The sequence below is a fragment of the Rhipicephalus microplus genome, chromosome 2, assembly GCF_043290135.1.
Source record: "Rhipicephalus microplus isolate Deutch F79 chromosome 2, USDA_Rmic, whole genome shotgun sequence".
Taxonomy (NCBI): Eukaryota; Metazoa; Arthropoda; class Arachnida; order Ixodida; family Ixodidae; genus Rhipicephalus; species Rhipicephalus microplus.
In genome coordinates, this window is record NC_134701.1 from 91,449,413 (window position 1) to 91,472,968 (window position 23,556).

The following is a 23,556-nucleotide window of genomic DNA, read 5'->3' on the forward strand; positions in this document are numbered from 1 at the left end:
TGTGTCTCTTCCTTTATTTCCTGTCTTATTCGCGCAATTCAACACTTATGATCATGAACCAACAACTGCAGCTGTTAGCCATCCCGAACTCTACAATTTAACCTCCACCGTAAGTGCGACCTTTGGGCCAGTAGCCATGCACTGTAGCCAGTGATCAATAGTGGTGGACTTCACTTATAATTGGCATTACGGACAGAAGAGCGGCTTTGAATTCACACTATTACGTAGTCTGTCATGCAAGAATTATTCTGGATGCACAACTGTGCAAGTGTAATTAACATTCGAGATAGAATGAGGCGTTGAATGCGTTTATTTGTACGACAAGTGTTCCCAGCAATACAAGTGGTCGTCATCAAGCGTTAAAAGCGACGTATATGACGCTCTGAACTGTGTAAATTGAAGATTATGACATGTCAGAGACAAGCAGAGCGGGCGGCGATAACAGCGTACAGTGATTTGAACCAAGAAGCAACTGCCATACGTGTCAAGGGATGTTTTACTGCAGTTCCTGCCGAAGAGAATCAGGTGGCGGCCTCGTGGAACGAAGAGCGAATTCGATAACGCCGGCGCTGAAGCCGATCAAGCTGCTCGTGAACAGTGGCGGATCATCGACAAGCCCTCCGTACACCGTCCAAAGTCCGAAAATGACGATTTTCCAGAGGCTGATCTGCAGCCGCGTGAACATAGTGACGGAAGGAATAACTGGCACCAGGTGGTACGCCACCGAAAAAATGAACGCCACCTTACCCAGCTGCTCTGTTTCCATCATGGATGGCACATGGTACATCAGCAGAAGCACCGCCGCCAGTGGCGAACCCGGGTAGGCGCCTTCAGCGAAGACGCGGTGCATCGTCGCGTTGACGGTCGTCACGATGAGTCCGAAGGCGCCCACGAGCTTCACTCTGGCGTCGCCAATGTCGTGGCCGTAAAGCAGCCAGAAGAGTGTGCAGAGGATGCCAACAACTAGAGGCGAGAATGCGACGTCGGTGGAGCTTGTGGCACGACAGATTCGCCTCGAAATGGACAGGCTGCACACGAAGCTGGCGATAGTCAGGAAGCTGGCGATGTCACCGATCCACTCGCCAGCTGCTTGCATGGCTGCAGTTCGGGGGGTTCTGAGAAGGTGCAGAGCGTGGCTGCTTCGTTTTAGCTCGACATTTATGCAGTTCATTTGTCGAAAAAATAAAGAGAATGCAATGATATTTTCGCTCGTTTTAGCCGGCAAGTCATGACAAATCACTGAGCGGGAAGATGTGTTACGTGTATGTTACTGTATCCTTCCTTATCACGTATACGTGATAAGCAAGGAGACGGTAACATAGCAATAACAATCATCTTCGTTTGTCCGGCATACACTATCACTTGCACGTTATGAAAAGGAAATATGCTGCTCAAGCCTTACAGCCTGTACACTCTTAATTATGCCCAGGTTAAAGGCTGGATTTATTCAGGAAACCATGTGAAAAATGTCAGACTTCCGGGCTATATCGAGTACTTTAAGTGGGACCTGATAAGAGTGTAGGTTTCAAAGACAAATCTGCCGGGCACGAGGCCCACCATTGAAGACACAGACGTTGCAATCTGTGTGGCGTCGTAAGTTCGATCACGTGATTCCACCTTGCTTTGGCGGGCTCAGGGGGCTGTTTGACTGGCTGACTGGAGGGGGCTGTTTGACGCGCACTATCTTGACATGCAACAGCAGACGACTCACGTCATTGTACGTGTTCAGTTCAGCCCCCACGAAACACTAAACCTCTGAAAAACGTCTCAAGACAGCTATAGACGTATATTGGTCTAAGGAAAACCTAAAATATACAGTTTTTTGTCAAAATAAACGTTTCGAGCTGTTTATTAGCATTTTAACAGGTATGGCATAGCAGGGCCTAGATACCACCTTTTCCAAATAACGTGCATCCCGACCGCAACAAAGATCCAAGAATCAGTGGAGCCAGAGCTATGCTTTCAAGTTTTGGACACAAGCAAGAGGTGATCTTTGTCAATTGCGCGCGCTATCGAGACCGTCACCGTTTTGTGTAGGGGTTGTAGACCATGCGCACAAATGTATAACCGCTGCTTCGATCAACTAGAGGCACGCGAAAGCAGCAGCTGAGGTAGCTACCGTTCTGGCCATCACTCTCGGCTGGAGTTCACCGTAGATGTCGGCGTCCCTCACCGTATATGTATATATTTATTTATTTAATACATACTGCCAATCCCATTAGGGAATATTGCAGGAAGGGCACAGCTTATAAGTATAACGAAATTTAAAAAATATCAAAGAAGAATTCATGAAAAATAACAACATTTTGTTTGCTAACGGCAATGTAATAAGCAATGTAACAATCACCTATGCAAATACAGAACTGTAAAGCCGAACTTTAGAACACTGACACATAATAGCACATCAATATAGTTACTATTAGGTTATGCAATCAGTCACATATAAGCTGAACCATAAGCTTCAAGCTGAACCAAAAATAAGCTGTACCAAAAAGAAGTACAAAAAAGGCATACTCTGCGATGGTAGTTAGTGGAATGCGGGTAGAAGTACTAAGGGTAATATCAAACGTTAAAGAATAGTGCAAAATGTTTGTAGTTCTATGTGTGTGTGTCATGTAAGTATTTTTCAAGTAGTGATTGAAAAGTGGTTACTGATTAGGTATTGGCAATAGTGTAAGGTAAGTTGCTCCACTGCCTTATGGCTAGCGGGAAGAAGGAGTATTTAAAACAATTAGTAATAAAGCGGTATTCATTTTTCGTGTATGAATGATTTAGCATAGTTATTCTTTTGTCTACAATAGAGATGTAGTCAGAACTGTCAATATTTAGCTTGTTATGAATTACTAGATGAAGTAATTTCAATCATGCCAGCGTAGCGCGGTTTTAAATTGTAAGTTATCCAGCCGATTTTATTAAGGCACTGAGAGAATCTGTGAGCCGATATTTATTGAAAATGAATCTAATTGCTTTTCTTTGTACTCCCTCCACCATGGATAATAATTTACTGGTTGATGGAAAGCACGCTGGAGCAGCATATTCTAACACTGATCTAATGAGTGAATTATAAGCTAGTAATTTAGTCTCACAGGGTGCTTGATGAAGGCATCGTTTGAAAAAGATTGATTGATAGATTGATATGTGGGGTTTAACGTCCCACCATATGATTATGAGAGACGCCGTAGTGGAGGGCTCCGGAAATTTCGATTACCTGGGGTTCTTTAACGTGCACCCAAATCTGAGCACACGGGCCTACACCATTTCCGCCTCCATCGGAAATGCAGCCGCCGCAGCCGGGATTCGAACCCGCGACCTGCGCGTCAGCAGCCGAGTACCTTAACCACTAGACCACCGCGGCGGGGCGTTTGAAAAAGAAGAGCCATTAAGTGCCGTTAATATTGACATGGCAATGGTATCTAAGGTCATTGTTATTCCAAGGTATTTGTGCTGCGAAACCACTGTTACTGGGCCATCATTTATGGTTTAAGGAAACTCATCTACGTGATGCTTTCGTGTTATTCGCAAAATAACTGTTTTTTTTTACATTAAGGCTCATTTGCCAATCGGCACACCACGCGGAAACTATTTTTAGAGCATTATTTAAAGGGATATGGTCAGCTGGAGAAGTAATTTCTTGATAGAGTATACAGTCGTTAGCAAAAAGTCTTAGGTTTACAGTGATGTCAGTGGGTAAATCATTGATAAAGACGAGAAAAAGTGCGGGAGCCAAAATGCTACCCTGGGGGACTCCAGCAGTGACATGAGTGAGTCATGTCACTCTGGTGTGGTTAATTTGTACAAATTTCGTTCGGTTCGAAACGTAGTCTTTTATCCACCCACTTAAGGGCCCCTCACCTAATGTGCACATGTGTTCAAATTTTAGTATTAATTTTTGATGTAAAACGCAATCAAAGGCATTTGAAAAATCAAGAAAAATAAGGTCTGTCTGGTTTTGGTGATCAATACTACTCGAGATGTCGTGTATAAGTTCAACAAGTTGAGTGACCATGGATGATTCCTGTCGGAACACGTGCTGCGCTGGTGATAGAATGCTATTTTCCTCGACGTAGGTGTTTTTATATTTAAGGATGACGTGCTCAAGCAGTTTGCACGAAGTTCTGGTAAGGGAGATGGGCCTAAAGTTTGAAGGTTCGGTTTTATTTCCTGACTTGGGGACTGGGATATTTTTTACGATCTTCCAATCATTTGGTAGTGCATGAGTTCCTAAACATATTTGAAAAATGATTGTTAAATAATATGATATGTGCTCGGCATATTTCTTAAAAAACGCGTTCGGTATTTTATCTGCAGGGTCCAGGGCCTTTCTTTACTGTCTATTTTCAAAAGTAGGTTAAACACACCACTTCTGGTAATGTTTAGAGGTGCTAGAGGTATGTCGGAAGAAGGTTGAAGGTGTGGTAGGTGACCATCATCCGCTGTAAAAACAAGATGAAAGTATTCATTCAGTATGTTTGCTCTGTTTTCGTCTTCCCGTGCCGATTCGGCACGGAAGTTGGCTTTTGGCAAAAGGTAATTACAGAATTTCTGTGGAGACGACTTCAGAAAGTTACCGAGGTTGTTACGGAAGTAATTGTCTTTAACTGCTTTTGCCTTCGCTTTCATGGTTTTTATGGCTAGTGGGAGCCTATTTTTCAAGCCTAGCTGGCAATTCGTTTTCAAGTATTTTCTTGGCCGTCTAACCTTTCTTTTTTTCTGGATGATGTCACGTGTAATCCAAGGATTACGTCCATTTTTCTTTGTCCGAACAGTGACATATGTATGAATGCAGTGGACTACAATTGATTTGAATTTTGGGCAGATAATCTCTATGTTATCGTCGGGAGCGTCGGCGAGCTGTTTGAAGGAACTCAGTTCGTAAAGAAGATGGTTGAGAATGCTGTTATCATCTGCCTTGCTGAAATCGAAGAAAGTGGTTATTTGTTTTTGCGGTAAACTGGCATCGAGTAAGAGATCATAAGCTGATTTCATGGTCCGACATGCCTTCAATTAGTGCAATTTTCGCACCACCTGCTTGAAAGTGCTCACTCAAAAATACCAAGTCAAGAATGTTGGAACTTGTTGCCTGCGTGCGTGTAGAGTTACAGTTGGACAAAGTATATATAAATGCCAGCATCATGTCTATAAGCATATCGGAGCATGCGCTTCTGCTTTCCGTGGTGTACCAGTTTATATCTTGCAGGTTAAAATCCCCAAGTATACGATTAACCTATATCCAAACACGTGTTTCTGCATGTACGCATACAATGAACGCATCACCTCGATATCAGCAGAAGGGCTTCGATATACGTGATCTAAAGCGATTGGGTGAGGACTTCATGAAAAGTATATAATCTACATAAAACCGCTCTACTGCAACCGGTACAACAGTGAAAGAAATTTTCTTCTCTATGAAAATGGCTACGCCCCCGCCCCGAGTTGGTCTGTCTTTACGTACTATACCGCAGGATTCGGTGGCGCTATTTTGAAATCCTGAACATCTCTAGTCAGCCACGTCTCCGTCACCGCTACGAAGTCAGGCTCAATGTTGAGAAGCAGGGTTCCAATCGATTTTAGTTTCGGAAGTATGCTACGAGCATTCAGATTGAGAAAGCTTATTTTTGGGTGGGATTTGGGTGATGCGACCGCAATGTGCGTCTCTCTAGTTCCTCGTTTTTTTTGTTTTTTTTTAAGCAAGACCTGTCAGTCGTGTTTTCAACGAGAGGACTCTGAGCGTCCCATCAGGAAGTGGAACCATTGATACGAAGTCTATAAAATGCAAGAGAGGCTTTAGCTCCTGATTGTTTCCTAGTTTTTGCGTATAGTCCCACAGCTTTTTTTCGAATGTCACGCACACGAGGTGAAAAATTCTCCTCTATGAAAAAACTAGAACCTTTGAGCTTGTTACTGCTTCTTAGACCATTTGTTTTGTCATGGAAGTCAAATATTTTCATAATGATGGGCTTTACAAAGCCAGATTTTGCAGTCTACACTAATCTTTCGTTGAATGCCCTCCATATACATAGAGTAAAAAAAAATCGCAGCCCCTTTTGCATTGCTGCCCATGAAAGAAAAAAATCTATCTATCTATCTATCTATCTATCTATCTATCTATCTATCTATCTATCTATCTATCTATCTATCTATCTATCTATCTATCTATCTATCTATCTATCTATCTATCTATCTATCTATCTATCTATCTATCTATCTATCTATCTATCTATCTATCTATCTATCTATCTATCTATCTATCTATCTATCTATCTATCTATCTATCTATCTATCTATCTATCTATCTATCTATCTATCTATCTATCTATCTATCTATCTATCTATCTATCTATCTATCTATCTATCTATCTATCTATCTATCTATCTATCTATCTATCTATCATCCTATCTACATATAATAGTTAGATCTCTCTTATTTTTCATCAAGACAATTAGGGAGGCTCGGAGCAAAAGCTGACAAACAGCTTTATTAGCTCCGCCCCCCCCCCACCCCTCGAATGCACACTTTGGCGCACTTTCAACAAGCTGTGCTGCACATGATACCTGTCTCCTTTTTCTGTCTCTCTCCTTTCTTTTTCTCGCTTAGGTATAGGGTGTGAGAAAATGCAGCAAAAATTACAAAATAGTAAATATAAATTTTTGTTAGGCTCGTTACCATTAAACGTCAATGCGGCAACTTTGAGTATAAGGTATGTGTTACTACAAATATGATCATGTTGCTACAGTTCGAAAGTTTATTTTTAAAATGCACCAGGTATCCATTTTGCCCCAACCTGTGGGGCCAAGCGAGACAGCGCAAAAAAAAAAACTAAACAAAAAAACAATCCCTCTCCAGTTGTTCTAGCATAAGGACTTCCATTCACTTTGTTGGCCATCACGCAGTCCTCATAAGCCCAGTTTTTCCTCTCCACGCATTGAATCCAGACAAACACCGGTTCTCTGTTGCTCCAAAACTCCTTGGAAATCAAACACCGTCAGTGTATCGTTGTGCTAATGCTCTCTTTTGTTGAGCGCTTGCACCTCATAAGATTATTTACGTACTAGAAGGTAGCTATGTTCTGACATGTCTTCTCCGCCTTTTTTTTTTCGTTTTGATTTAGAATTGCAAGGACATTTCGTGGCTTTCAACCAGTGTTGTACTCGTTCCTCTACAAGTGATACGAAAGCGCGTTCCTCGTTCCTTCCCTATTTTGGAACGAATTCCCGTTACAAGTTCCTGCAATGCGAAAAGAACCCGTTACAGTTAGATTTCGAAGATCGGAACGTGTCGTTACATTACCGTTCTGTTTGCCTTTTTTGACATAAAAATAAACTGCTGGTTAATGCTGGAGCTAAATAAAGCAAGCAACTTAAAGCTCACGTTAAGTTACATATATTAAACCAATTTGACATCGTCGACAGCAGGCCATACGTACGTAGGTAAAAGGAATCCAAACAAACACTCTGAGTCGAATTCTTTAGAGACCCTAACGGCATGTGTAACTGCAGCTTGCGCGCGCTCATCGATTTCAAGTCCCACACATGTGGCGCTTCCTAAAACGGTCTTAAACAGTGTAGTCAAGATACTGCTCTTCAGTATTCAAGTAGAAATCTCCACTCATTCAGTTATATAATTAAAAATTTTCTCCAGGAAACTGCATCGAAAGGGACGATACAAAGTATTCAATGAGCGCTAATTCAATATTTAAGTGCGAGCACACACACACACAAAAAAAAAAATGTTGTCCAGGCAGCACATTTGCAACCGAGTGAAGCCTCCTGTACGCAGTCGGAAAACATATGTTTCAGTATTTCTCTGCGTTTTTTTTTGTCTACCCTTCTCTTTTTTTCGCTGTATATTTTCCTGTCCATTTTTCTTTCTTATATTTCTTTTTTCCCCTCTCCATTCTTTTCTATTTTTCTTTCTCTCTTCCCTTTTCCAATCATTGCTATACAAAGCGCTGCTAAGCTGTGCTAGCGTGCGTAGATGTTGCAGCGAAATGCATTGTCAATAATTACCTCAACATCCAATTCAATTAGGATGGTCACTCAGCTAAGACATGAAAAGTCGGCCAGAATGGTATTTGCATTGACAAGGTGCTTAGAAATCTTCTCCGCCGTGTGTATGTGGTGTCATACCAGTCCTCCTAAATTGGTAAACATCCCCACCTTTCTTCGTGTTCCTTCCTTCCTTTCCGGCATTGTAGGGTATTAATAAAAAGTGCTCTAACTTGATGTATTCACTCTAGAGGTGAATGCCGATTTTTTAGTGCGATGTGCCAATTTTTTAGTACGGGCAGATGAACGCATAAGTTCTCTTTCGGCATTAATATTAAAAAAGATGTCATGCCTACAACAAATAAATACCATGAAAGAAAAAAAAAAGCTGGATATCCACTAAGTTATACGACTCTCGCTTTCGAATTACAGACAGGTGGTTTCGAATCGCGCTCACCGAGAATTTTCGTCTCCAAGTTCTAAATGTTGTAGGCCCGCGTGCTCAGATTTGGGTGCACGTTAAAGAACCCCAGGTGGTCAAAATCTCCGGAGCCCTCCACTACGGCGTCTCTCATAATCATATGGTGGTTTTGGGACGTTAAACCCCACAAATCAAATCAAATCCAAGTTCTTTCTTTTTCTTTCACTACATCGCGCTCTTTTGCTGCCCCTTTACAACGTTCTCGGCCATCGAAGTTATTGCGCCTCACACCGAACAAATCAGTGCACCTGTTCTGAGAGAGACGAAGAGGAAAAGGAAGGAGAGAGCGGTTTCATGATAACGATAAATTTTTGTGCATACGACAGACGTCGAGCAAAGCAGCTCTGCTGTACAAAATCAAATTTCCCACCCGCGCGCGGTCAGTCATGCCGTCACGCGCTTCCCTCTCGCGGGCGTCCTAAAGTGATGAGCAGGTTCAGCGTAGTCACATGCCTGACGCGGTCAGCCATCCTCCCCGTTCTACTGTTGAATGCTATGGAATGTTTACAAAAGGAACGTCGTTCTCTCGGCCGTTCCATCGTAAATTTAACGCGTTACCGTTACAGTTCCACCGATCCCGAAAGGAACAAAGATGTTCCTTCGTTACTCCCAAAAGGAACTATAATTCCCGGGTCGTCGTTCCTTGGAACGGCGTTCTGTACAACACTACTTTAAACTTGGTCAGCCGGGCCTTGTAAGGTGAGAAATTTCAGATTTTCTATCGCTTGTGATTTTAAAATTTAGGTAAAAAAATCCCATTAACACTCAACATCAAGGCGTGTTTGTGAACGACAGGAGTTAGAAATTCTTCCAGTTTTTCATTCGCCTCTTGAGAGCGTTCTTGGGAACGCGGAACAGCCTCGATGTAGCGCGAATTGAGCGAGTCCTGTCCTCAACAGCAATCAGTGCTTTCTCATGACGTTTTCCTGCCAGGAAACTCTATTCCATATTCTCCTGTATGTTCGAACCCTCCTGAACGAAGAAAGAAGATAAATAATCACTCTGAGTAAATAGTTCACTTAATTGGTCAGCACGGTGGAGCGGCAACGACGCGGTCGCTCAGAAAATCGATTTTGCTTTTTGTGCAGGTTAGTAAACCCCATTATCTCTACTGTAAGCGAACCAGTAACGTATGTCTGCTGCTCCTACCATGCCCAAGTGCCCTATTTGAATGTGTTTGCAAATGCGTGTACAAAGATTTTACTGTATTGCGGAGACGTCGAAGTAAACCCTGGACCTGCAAATACTTACAATGAAATACTAGACGCGATCGCTAAGCTGTCTGAAAAAGGAGACCGTCATGGTGAGCTAATGGAAGCTCTTGCTGACCTAAAGACAAAACAGGAGGCATTAGCGTTAACTGTTGCTGATTTAACAGAAAGGTCGTCAACGATAGAGGCTTTCGTTGAGTCGTGTGACGGTTCTGCAGTAGTCGGCGACGTGCCACGTCTAATAGCTGAAACTGTCAAGGTGCAAGGCCGGGAACTCGGTGCCCGACTGGACGATCTTGAAGACAGGTCCAGACGAGAGAACCTACTGTTCTTTGGTATATTGGACAGCCCTATATGAGACGTGGGCTCAAACTGAAGGCCATGTTCGGGACCTACTGTCCAGACACCTTGACCTGCAAATTTTTTGACTCCGAAGTTTCTCGAGCACATAGATTAAAAAGTTGTGCCGCTAAAAAGGCTTGGTCAATTATCGTCAAATTTTCATCATCTATTATAAGCTCAGAGATGCTATCCTAGCACAGCGACAAAAGTTCAAAGGAATTGGTGTATCAGCTAGCGAAGATATTTGCAAAGGCACGTGAAACTCAAGGAAAAAATTAACAAATTTCGCTAAGGCAGCCGGGCAACCGTATTTGCTACGCACTAACAAACTGATCCTGAACAAAAGAACTTGCGTTCACTGCGCTGAAAGCGATAGCGTTTTCGAAATCAATTTACCTCAAGCTCGGGGCAAGGAACCCTCTGTGTCTGTACGTGCTGACACTTCTAGCACTTCATAGCTACGCCTGTCTCGTTGCTGCTCAGGAAATGCCTCTTTTCTCTTTTCTGATGTGCGCAGCGTCCTGAATAAACGCGTTGAACTGTCTTCTTCTATTGATTCCTGTTCCGCTGACATTATTGGTGTGACAGAGACACGACTTTCTGCAAAAGTAAAAAAAAAGAAATCTTGGATTGTGAGAAGCGTTACAAATTTTACCGATGCGACCGTGATTGTCGGTCTGGTGGGGGCGTTCTGCTGGCGGTTGCTCATAATCTTGTTTCTCACATTATTCCTGTCATGTCTTCACTTGAATTTGTCTGTGTCCGCGTGCCTATTGATTCTCGCGAAATAATACTTTGTATTTGCTATCGGTCACCAACAGCATCATCATCCTTTTGTAATGACTTGCACGATGTTGTTAATCAGCTGTTTATCAGGTACCCAAGATCGCCTTTGTTCGTTCTTGGCGATTTTAACTTTTTTCGAAATCAAGTGGCAAAGAGACCCAGTTACATTAAAGTACAACTCAATTGAAAGTACAGAATTTTTGAATTTTTGTCACGACTTTAACTTTGCCTAGCTTGTTGACTTTCCGACTCGCGTTGCTCTCACTTCCGCTAGCGTATTAGACCTACAGTACTCACCACTACGCCAGATATAGCTTCACCGCTCACTCATCTACCGGAAATTAGTGACCGTTGTATAATTAACTTCACAAGAAAAGCATGGGTTTCTATCAAGAAAACAAAGAGAATTATATAGGACTGAATGAATGCAGACTATTCAAAGCAGACTTTGACGGAATGAATACAGAGTTCCAATCTTTTGTTGACCTATTCTTTGCTGCTTTTGAATAGCAATCAGTTGAAGAGAACTGGTTAGAATATAAAAACAAAGTGCTAGCTCTAATTGACAGATTAGTATCCAAGAGGACAGTTTCGTCTAACCATCGTTCTCCGTGGTTCGATAGCACGTTGAAACGCATGCGCAATAAAAAGAAGCGCATATTCAGACGCGTGAAATCAACAACCAGAATTTGGTACTTACTGCATATTCTTAAATTTCGCGAAATCATTTGACTCAATTTCACACGAACTACTCATTTTCAAACTTACTCAGCTGAACATCAACACCGATGTACTTACAAGGATTAAGGAATTCCTCTCTAACCGCAGCCAGTACGAGACAGCTAATCATTTTTGTTCACCTAATTCCGCAGTAACATCTGGTGTACCGCAAGGGTACATTTTAGGCCCATTGCTTTTCTTAATTTACATAAATGATCTTCCTTCTTGTGTTTCTTCCTCCACTGTCCTACTCTTCGCAGACGACTGTGTCATCTACCAGAAAATAACCAGTCATGTGGATCATCTTCACCTTCAACGTGACCTAGATAGCATATTCACATGGTGTAACACATGGTTCATGACACTTAATATATCGAAATGCAAGAGCATGCAATTTTCACGTCGCACTACCACCCACTGTCTGCGTACCTATTCCCTCAATAACATTCTGTTACTATCTGTGGACACTTATAAATACCTTGGTTTCACGTATCTTTTGATCTTTCCTGAAATAAACACACGGAATATGGGATTAACAACGCTAACCGCATGCTTGGTTATCTGCGCCGTAACTTTCCCTCTGCTCTATCGTCACTCAAGTTAACATTGTTTAAAATATTGGTCAGATCCAAATTAGGGTATGCATGCGCCATATGGGAACCAACTCATGCCATTATAATTCAATCTCTTGAAGCCACTCAGAATCGTTTCATCTTATCGAATTATTCACGTCATTCCAGTGTCACATCCATGAAGAGCACCCTAAACTTTGCCGATCTTTCATTGCACCGCAAATTTTCCTGTCTTAACCTTTTTCACAAAATCTATCATTATAACAGCCATTTGAAGGGCGCCCTCTTTCATCCACCTCGATTCATATCACCAAGGACCGACCATCGCTTTAAGGTGGGCTTACCCTCGCGTCGTACGAGACTGTACGACGCTTCGTTTGTGCCAAGGACAAGCGCCGCCTGGAACCACCTTCCCGCCTCCATCGCCTGTATAACGGACCTAAAGGACTTGAAGCTCGCCGTACATAATGCCCTGTATAACTTTTTTTCTGTTTCTTTGTTTATTTCTCTTTTTTATTTCGTTTGAATTGCACTTATCATTGTTTACACCACTTCTTTGTGTAGTGCCTTCGGGCCTTGAAAGTACCTTTAATAAATAAATAAATAAATAAATAAATAAATAAATAAATAAATAAATAAATAAATAAATAAATAAATAAATAAATAAATAAGACGCTCAGACAACTTGATGACTTTTTTTTTTCACTTCTTTTTCTCCCGCATGCCTGAATTCTAAAAACAAAAAAAGTTCTGCTTTGGCCCTCGGCACTAAATGGTCTAAAATTTTCGTGGTAAGTACCTAAATATACAATAACAAAATAATTACTTACCACACTGTACTGACGTTTGAGTAGCTTGATGCATGAATCCGACAGTTTGGTTGAGCAAAATTTCGCCCCTTTTTGACGGGTCACTAACACACCGGCAGTAACCGCGTGATTTTTCCCGCGCGAACGCTACGAGAAATCTGCGACATTTAGACATGAAAAGGTGGACCAGCCTGTAAAAACTCCACCAGCAATTATCGTTGGAAAAAATAAAAGAAACAAAGAAAAGTGCTTTTTGTAGTAGCTACAGAAACCCGCAAAGCCAAAATGTCGCGCTTTGTCCCACGTCTTCTTTTACCCCACCGTACCTACATTTTTTCTCTGTCTGTTTCTGCATATTTCTGTGTCTGTTTTCTTGCGATGGCAATTATATGGACACTCTCGGCTAGATTTGGTCGCCGGCGTCGATGTCATGCACCGTATATGTATACGTATCAATATATATGAAAACGCAGGAAAGTAAAAAATAAATTAAAAAAAAAAGCCTCCGGTGCGAAGAATCGTACGTGGGACCTCCGTGTCGTGAAAGCGAGGCGTGAGCCACTGAGCCACCTCAGTGCACATCCTTCATTGATCAAACGGCAAGCTACTTATATCTACCACTTATCGCTGCTCACGGGCAACACGGGGGGGGGGGAAGGGGTGTTGTGTGTTTAGCATTACCAGCAAGATGGCGCAATGAGCGCGCGTCGCCACATCGCGCAGCGGCGCCCGCTCTAATCTGCGAATGATGATGATTGAGTATATGTACTGAGGATTCACGTTTTACCAGGTTTAATCTCTGGAGCAAGATCCTTCATCATCATTGACTTCGTCGATAAGCGGCAATTCGCTTGCCCTTTTCTCCTCATTAGGCCGTATGGTTGAGCAGCTAACTTTACAGGGACAAGAAAGACATGACACGCGCTACACTCGCAACGAAGTTTATTTCAGAAAAAAATGCTTCATATAAAGCACAAGTGACACAAAAATAAAATAACGGTCGATGTAAACTTGTCCAATAGCAAATTTTACACATGTAATGATAAAATAATCGCTGCACGTGAAGAAATGAGCTTGACAGTCTGTGCATTCTTGTCCAAGAAAGAAAATTTTCCGCAGGCTGAAGCAATAAAAATGGAGCTTGGGCAGCCTATGCACTTGAAAGAAATAATAACGTAAAGCTAAACCAAAAAATCAAGCCTGTTTGTCTTCTCGCCTTCCGTTTTCCCGTCGACTGTGTACGCGGGAATGGTTCCAAGAGCATATATCTGAAGTATTTTCACAGCGAAAGCTGTTATGAGATCAGAACACGGGTCACGCGTGCCGCGGTAGTTGTCCACCACCGTTGGTGTCCGTCGAAATTTCCGGAGCCCTCCACTGCGGCGTCTCTCATAATCATATGGTCGTTTTGGGATGTTAAACTCCACATATCATCAATCAATTGTACAAAGGTTTGAACTGTCTTTCAAGATCGTGCACGAGTAACCGCATCTAGCCTGTCAAACTTCATGGTGCCAGAGCAACAGCCCTTCAAAGCAACGTGGGATCACGTGACTCGCGTTAGTGCGTAACATAGATTGCAGAGCCTGAGCCTGTGCCTACAATGATGGACACCCCGCCCAAAAGCCTTGCGTTTGGCGCATATATATATATATATATATATATATATATATATATATATATATATATATATATATATATATATATATATATATATATATATATATATATATATATATATATATATATAACGTGCGAATATTCCCGTCTCCTGCCATATCACGTATACAATGCGCAACACATTCTGCCTTTGAGTGATTTGTCATGACTTGCCGGCTAGACGAGCAAGCACGTGTGTGCTATCTCTTCATTTTTGCGATAAATCTTCGACATAAAGGTCGAGGTAAAACGAAACAGCCGTGCCCTGCTCCTTCTCAGAACACCCCGAACTGCAGCCATGGAAGCAGCACGCGACTGGATCGGTGAAATCGCCAGCTTCCTGACTGCAGCGGGCTTCTGCGGCAGCCTGTTCATCTCCTGGCATATCTGTCGCGCCAGAAGCTCGGCCAGCGTCGCGTTGTCGCCCCTCGTTATGGGTCTCCTCTGGACATTCATCTGGCTGCTCTACAGCCGCGAAACTGGCGACGCCCTAGTGACGCGCGTGGCCGCCCATGGCTACTTCCTGACGGCCATCAATGTGATTGTTCACCGCGTCTTCGCCGAAGTGGCCTACTCAGGGTGGCAAATGGCGGTGATGCTTCCACTTGTGTACAATGCGCGGTTGGCGATGGGTGCAAAGCAGCTAGGTCAGGTGGCGTTCATTTTCTCGGTGGTGTGCAACATGGTTCCAATTACCCTTTCCGTCCCGTTGTTCCCGCGGCTACACATTGACCTGTGGAAAATCGCCATTTTCGGACTTTGGGCGGTGTACGGAAGTCTTGCCGAAGATGACCCACTGTTCGCGAGCAGCCTGATCGGATTCTTTGCCGGTATTTGCCAAGTCGCTGCTCGTTCCGGGCTTCTGATGCCCGAACATTTTCACCTCCGGCAACAGCAATTGCAATTGTACATATAGGCAATGCTCGTATATATATATATATATATATATATATATATATATATATATATATATATATATATATGATTGTTGCTTCTTGGCTCCACTTTCTGCACCAAGTTTTCGCCGCCAGCTCTGCTTGTGTCGGGTATGTCGTAATCACCTGTGTATAGTTCAGAACACATACGTCAAACTTGGCGTTTTTTGACGACCAGTGTATTTGTGGACACACTTTTAGTACAAGTCAATTCCATATCGTATGCTCCATTCTGTTTTGTTATATCTTACACACACTTCTCGTCATGCATTCAGTATACTGTAACGACCCTCCCTGTACAGTTCCCTGTAACGACCCTCAAGTGAGGGCTAACAGTATGACAAATAAACAAAATACTGCTTGGACTACAGTAACAGTGTGAATTCAAAGCCGCTCTTCTGTCCGTCATACGTGGAGTGGAGTCCGCCACAGTAGATTAGTGCATAGGCGTCCCCACCCCCCTTTAGGGGGAGGCAGCGAAGGTTCGTCGTAGCAGCCCCCCTCCCTAATATGTCAATGTATGGGACTGATTTGCGCCCCTCCCCTGTTGTCACAGAACGAGCGCTAAAAATAGGCGCGCCGCAAATTCTTGCGGTAACGCGCGGAAGAAACGCCGCGAAGTCAAAAGAAAAAAAAAGGGAAAGAAAAAGAAAACAAACGGCCAAGGCTCCCCGGGCGCGCGCTCTCCCCGCAGAAGCGTGGCTTCATCGACGAACCTCCTCACCCCACAACGGCGGCCGAGCAAGCCCGCGATTTTTCTAGAACGAAGGAGGCGTGGCCACGCCGAGATGAGTCATCCGACGCGGAGGGCAGTCGAACCGTCTCGCGCCTCTCCCCAGCCTTCGTTGCGCATCGCGCCGACGAAATGAGAACTTTCTGGAAGGTGGCGCGGAAGGTATTTAACCGAGCCGCCGAGACGAGAAATCAGGAGGAGACGGAAGTTAACGCCAGAGCGCGTAGGGATTCCGCCGTGTAGTCGGCGAAGGTTTGGTTCGTAGGGACGAAGCCGGAGATGAAGAGGATTTCCACCTGAGGGGTGAAGGCTCGTGCTACAGGCAAGAGCGTGTGTTTATCGCTATCGAGCGAAGACCCGTGGCAACAGCTGCGGGTGTGAAGCCGACGTGTTCCGGCGAAGAAGCTGAAGTTTGAAGAGTGGCCAATTGAAGACGGGAGGTTTCCTGGAAGAGAAACTTCGAGGGCTGCGGAACGACAACAACGCTGGACTTTGAGTGAGTGATTCTCGGAAGAGTATCATCTCGACTTTGGTTCCAAGAACTTTGGACTGAATAGGTTTTCAGTCTCTTTAGTCTTAGGTGTCTTGGTTGTTCAATGCATGCGACTGCATTGTAGTGCGTATTGTTGTCCGTGTCCGTTGTTTCAAGTGTGGCTGATTGTATTGTGTAGTACGTTGATTGATTGGTTTGATATGTGACATATTGTATGCAACTATTGTGGAGTGTGCATTTTTGTGTATTGCTTTCGATCTGCCATTATTGAGAATATAATTTGTTTGTTTATCAACTCTCGGCTCCGACTTGTTCTTTGGGCCACAGCCGGCGTCCGCTGGCGCGCCAAAAAGGACCACTTCTAAATTGTCCACGCTTTCGTGGTGCGGTTCGGGGGGGCCGATACTTTGGCCCTTGGAATTAGCCCGGCGATTGCCTCCCTAATAAACGGGACCGGTGTGACACCTGTAGATAAGTAGGGGGGGTGCCCCCCCCCCCCCGTGCGCACGGCAATGTATCAGTGGCTACGATGCGCGGCTCCTGACCCGACGGTCGTGGCTCCGATTCCGGCCGCATTTCAGTGGAGGCAAACTGGAGAACCATGTACTCTGCTATGTCGGTGCATGTTAAAGAACACCAGGTGGTCGAAATTGCCGGAGCGGCGATATTTCACTGCGGCGTTCCTGAAAATCGTATCAATACTCTGGGACGCAAAACCCCAGATATTATAAGCCCCAAACGAAAATAATTACACAGGAACAGTATGCCTGTCAGTGTACTGGTGACAGTGGATGTAATACGTGCTATCGCCGCTACCACGATTCTGCTTGAGATAAGCTTGTTGGTGCTTCCATGCAAAGGCTGCACCGTACGTCGGACCGTCCATTTCAGTTGAATTAGTTTCTCAGTTGTTACCTCGAGTTCTAATGAACAAGCACTTTTCATTGCAAAACAAGTCCAAAATCAGAGAGACCTTGTGCCAGATATCGTCTTTTCACGTATCACAAATCGAAATAACCACTCGAGATTCACAGTGTTGTTGTGCGGCAGTTGCCGCGGTGAACTCCTCGATCTTCGCTCTGTTCCAGGCTTCGGCAAGTGTCACCGAAAACTTCGGAAAAGCGTGCTACATGAAAAAACAAAATACAATCGGAAATTCGGCACATTCCATGTACCGTGGTACTCGTTATGCGAAGCAACTGCAGGGAAGTTCGATGTTGTGTATATTTTATTTAGTGGAACTTTACATAATGACGCTACAGTTATGTAGAAATGTTATACGCACAGACGTATGTTGAAGAGTCCCATATGTTTTATATAATCGTTTGTTCACAGTTTCTTAACGATGCCCACAGGAAGATGGGCATCACACTAGAAGTGGTAAGCTCATATGTAGTTCTGGTGCTTACTAGAATAGGAGCACTGGACAGTGCTATGTATAGACCAACTAAGTGGTCTGCGCTTAACTACAACTGAACTTAACCCAGCACGAGGCCTGTATCATACAAGTAATATGTAACTTTTACAAAATTAGACAGTGAGCTTCACAGCCACGATTGACGTTTCACCAACGTTATGCCTTCATAAGGTTTTAAAGACGATAGTCTTTCTTGGAGACCTTCGACGCAAAAATTTTGATCTGTACGTCTGTATACTTGTCTGTTTGTCCACCCTTAACGGCACCAAAGAGACCAAACGATACTCCAAACGGCCGACCCCATCCGCAGCACCCACCAATAATAGCTCAAGGTTCAGCGTTCATACTTGTGCGATTGCCAATTAAAAATCAATTATTGCGCATATCTGAGGCACCATAACAACACGTCAATATTATGCATGTGTATTTTTTACTCGAATAGGAATACATAAGTATATTTTAAGGATCGTATATATTTGACAAGTCTCTGGCGATAGGTCTCTTCTACAGCGATAAGTCTCTTCTACTTCGATAAGTCTCTGTCTACAGCCAGCAACATCAAAGCTATCGAAGTGCAACGCGAGGAAGTGGTTTGACACCTTAAATAACGCCTCACTTGAGCTAGTACACATTGTATTAAACCATTATCGATCTTCCCTGAAATCTCTGATAAACAGGGAGCGCCAACTACTCGATCAGTTTAGCCTTTTTCCCGAAGAATAATCGTCCCTAAGAGCATATGAGCAAAAGAAACGTTCCGAGCTTAACGCACAGAAACGCGAAAAGTTGCTCAGTGATGGTGTGAAACTTTGAAACTCAACTCCTCCATCTTCGGCCAAGGAAAGAACATGTAAACCTGCACCCGACAACATTATTAATATTTCAACTGCTATCCTATCTAAAGAAGAACTCAGTCTTTTATCCCGTGGTTTAAGCTTCTGTCCAGCAAGTGCTAACTATAATGAATTTCAGTTATACAAGGATTTAGACAACTTCGCAGGAAATATGAGACTACGCGAATATTTCTTCGATCAGCCGACTCCCGCCGACGATCCAACCGCTTTACCCTCGGCTAAACGTTGGACACCGGGTTCACAACGTGACAAACACTTGGACATGTTTATTAAAGCAGTGCAGCGAGATATCATTCAAGCTTTTAATGAACCCCAGTCTTTTCGTCAAAACCTATTGACCCTAGAAATAAAAGCTATAGCAAACCTTGGCGAACGCACCGACATCACAATAAAACTTGCGGACAAAGGAGGTGCCATCGTTGTCATGGACACGACGAAATATATCGCTGAAGCGAACAGTCAGCTTGATGATAGGTCGTTTTATAAGCGACTCGAGGCCGATACGACTGATGAGTATAAAGTGATATTAAAGGCACAATAAGAAAACTAATAAATTAGAAAAAAACTAAATGATAGGGCAGCTTCTCTGATCCCTCTTAGTCCGGCAGCTGGTAGGTTCTATTTGTTGCCGAAAATCCATAAACACAACAATCCTGGTCGCCCAATTGTTTCCGGCATAGGTACCGTGACAGAAAACTTGTCACGTTACGTAGATAGCCTGATAAATCAGATACCCCCTACGTTCCAGTCATTTCTGCGAGATACTAACGACTTCCTATCCGATATTACCAACCTTATTATACCTAACAACGCTCTCCCTGTCACTCTCGATGTTGCATCTCTCTACACAAGCATACCGCACTTGGATGGTATAAGATCCGTGGTTGAGGCTTACGATCACTCCGCTCTCGACAAGTCCATTGATAGCTCGACTATAGCTATACTGCTTGAAATGATTCTTCAGTACAACGACTTTGAATTCAATGGAGTGCATTATGTTCAAGTAAGTGGTACGTCTATGGGTACTAAGATCGGGCCATGCTATGCGAATATATTTATGGGATCCCTTGAGAACAAATTCTTGTCGGGTCGTTCGCTAAAACCTTTTTATTACAAAAGATTTATTGACGACATATTCATGATTTGGACACATGAAGAGGAGGAACTTTTGTCTTTTATTTCGGACTTTAATAATGCTCACCCTTCCATATCCTTTTCGCACACATATTCACCAGAGACCATTAACTTTCTCGATGTCACAGTAAGTCTCGCTAATGCAAAATTAAGCACTAAACTGTACCGCAAGCCGACTGACAGACACAGGTATTTACACTTTCAAAGCAGCCACAAAAGGCACTGCAAATCCAGCATACCTTACAGCCAGGCCTTACGCTTTAAGCGAATTTGCTCTGAGCAATCTGACTTTGATAATAACTGTAACCAGCTACGCACTGCACTTCTTAAACAGAAATATCCACCCAAGTTAGTCGATGACGCAGTAAGGCGTGCCGACGCACGAGACCGTACAGCACTCTGCATCCCCAAGAAAAATCCTAAAAGTCATTCACTGGTTAACCTGGTTTTAACCCATAACGCATCGGCACCTAACGTCGCGTCTATTTTCCGTAAACACCACAACATACTTATGCAGAGCAAACGCCTTGCAAAAGCGTTTCCAGAACCACTACGTGTTGTGTACAGACGAGGCAGAAATTAGCGAGATTTATTAACTTCCTCTAAAACCAGACAACGCAGTAACGACCAGGCGCTTGGTTGCCGTCCTTGTAAAAAGCCCCGCTGTAAAGTGTGTGCCCACATGACCACAACAACACTGGCAGCCAGTACTGTGACGAACTTCAAGTTCAAAATTAAGGGCAGTTTTACTTGTGATACTGCAAATGTCGTATATATGCTAGAATGCTCAATCTGTCATTTACAATACATAGGTCATACTGAAGCTGCTTTTCGATACCGTTTCAATAATCATAAAGCTCATGTGCATGACCTTCCTAACTTGCCGATTTCAAGGCACGTCACCGAGGCAGGTCATTCATTCAGTAACATGATAGCTACAATTTAGGCTTAATTTTCTTTCCCAACTTCTTCAAAGACAAACAGCACTTGACCCTACACAGTACCTGACACCCATATCATATCGACAAGGCATACGAGACACCATCACCCCGGAACCCTAACACCTTATTTTGCACGGACAGATGCATTTAGAGAGAGAGAGGAAACTTTATTAGAACTTGGCCGGCAGCTTGGTCTTGGTGGCCTCAGATGGCGGCGCTGAGTCCCTGAACTCGGGCAGCATCTTCAGCCTGCCGGACAGCCCAGAGCTGGTCGTTGAGCTCCGAGCTTCTGAGCGCCGCCTCCCAGCGGCGGCGTCGCCGACGGAGAAGGTCCCCCGCGGCTCCCGCAGACGGGACGGCGGCGGGAACGAGTGAGCTCGAGGCTTCCTGTTCCCTGGTATTGGCAGCCGCCATAGGCGCATCGCGAACGGCGGCCGTTTCTCGACCATTGTTATCGGCGCATTCCCAGAGCATGTGGCGCAGCGTTGCTCTGTGCCCGCATGCTTTACATAGATCGGTAATGTGTAAGTGCGGGTAGCATTTAAATTTTCTTTTTTTCCACGAACAGTGGAAGAATGGAACCTTCTAAAAGACTCTGTTTAATGATTCACTTTGGTTGATTTACTGTGTGTAATCAGTGTGCTGGGTGTCTAAACCTGTACTTGTATGTTGAATTCTTCCCTTTTTTCTTTTCTACGTGACTTGAGTGCCTAACATGTACTTGCTACTTGTATACCGTGCCCACCTGCTTGGACCTGTGAAGGTCTGCAGTATGCATTAAATAAATAAATAAACAATACTGGAATCGGGTTTTAAATCACACCATGAACGCGAAGTAAAAGAGTCATTTTTAATTCGTAAATTCAAAACACTATCTGCCGGCATGAACGAGAGCCCGGGTACGCTTACTTGCATATTGCCTTAGTAAATCGCTTTTTTGTTTTACTGACAAGTGTATATTCTTTGCACGATGTTGGCCTATTGTCAAATATTACCTACATAATGTAGGTGGCCTTTGTCGCTTCACCATTTTACTCCCATTCATTTTGCTCTGCCTGCTTTGTGATTTCGTTTACCTTTTTTAAAGGCTTATTTAATGTTTTTAGGCTGTGATTATCCCGCAGAACGCATGACCAAGTGAGCTACTGCGTGCGCAGTCTGTTATTTTGCAGACCTGCTGCATTCCACACAAGTTGTAGGGTATCTAATACGTGCCAATTCACTATTGTATAATGATACGCGTTTTCAGCTGTATACGCACTATAGCCACGTACCTTTGGTGATATATAATCTTGTTTCTTAAACTACTGATAATGACTTGGCCGTGTGATACGCAAAAAAGCGGCTTATATATGTGCCCTGTGTGCTATATGTGTAATGTGTAACCATTCACTCCGACGAAGGCAGGCCCACCTGCAGAAACGTTAGTAAAACTAGTGTTGTTTCGCACGTTTGTCGACCTCTGTTTTTCTACCATGTATATGTATATATATATATATATATATATACGGCTGGATATTTTTTCATCCACTTTTCTTTCTTCTTATTTACATTCCATTGGTTTTAATAACTTCCCCTGTACATTCCTTGGCATTACTGTCTGTTAGATCTTATATATATATATATATATGCAATAATACAGATAAATGGGAGCGAGTGCTCTAAACCGACAAATATAAAAAGAGCCCGGCGGCCAAGAAGATCGAGAGTGCATGTGTGGGCGCAGAGAGCAAGTTCCTTGTCGGTTAAAGCTACTCAAGGCCCCATTCACACAGCCCGAGGGAGGGCGTGCAGACGCAGTCAGGCCATAATTTACAAATAATCTCAGCCTCTATCACGTACTGCCCCTTATTTCTAAATTGCTTGTTCTTCACAATAAAACTTGTAAGTGAGCGCTCATCTCCTTGTCCCTACCTCCCGTGTCTTCCTTTGCTGTGTAATCACATTCAAAGTGGAGTATACTAACCAGCTCGTGCTCGAAGAATGCGACATTTGCCTAACCATGCGCGTAGCTCAAAAACTTGTCAAAACAGAAGAGGCCAAAACAGGCTCCAACTTTCAAAAAAATTTTGTTTCGGAGTGCGAACACATTATACGCTCAAAATGCGAGAAAACAAAGAAAAACCACTAGAGATCACACAACTGCCATGCGCGAACATCTAGTTACAACGCAGGGAAAGTTCATCCCCATTTACACAGCCCGACGGAGGGCGGGCAGACGCAGTCAGGTCCTAATTTACAAGTCCTCTCAGCCTCTACTTCTATTGTTATTTAATTTTTGTCCTATAATGATGGTCTCAAGCAAAAGCGCAGCTTTCAGCCACACGTGCTGCAGTGCGAAACCGAGAAAGCATCGCGATATCTCGATCATGACGTTACAAGCATGTTCACAGAGCACGTGATTAGGAGCGGCCAGTTTGTCTCATGTAATGCTTGCTACATGAAACAGGTATCTGATGTTTGTTGCACGCGTGACGAATAGA

General features: G+C 43.6%; 2 protein-coding genes across 2 annotated transcripts; one reads left to right on the forward strand and one right to left on the reverse strand.

Annotated features, from left to right (window-relative positions):
- Positions 1-496: 496 nt before the first annotated feature.
- Positions 497-1,096, reverse strand: LOC119169814 (sugar transporter SWEET1). The gene has a single exon (XM_037420829.2). It carries the CDS (start codon positions 1,094-1,096, stop codon positions 497-499), a length of 600 nt encoding a protein of 199 aa, XP_037276726.2.
- Positions 1,097-14,812: 13,716 nt separating this feature from the next.
- LOC142785209 (uncharacterized) lies at positions 14,813-15,866 on the forward strand. Its single transcript, XM_075883660.1, has one exon. The coding sequence runs from the start codon at positions 14,865-14,867 to the stop codon at positions 15,480-15,482; it is 618 nt and encodes a 205-aa protein (XP_075739775.1). The 5' UTR covers positions 14,813-14,864; the 3' UTR covers positions 15,483-15,866.
- The last annotated feature ends 7,690 nt before the right edge of the window (positions 15,867-23,556 follow it).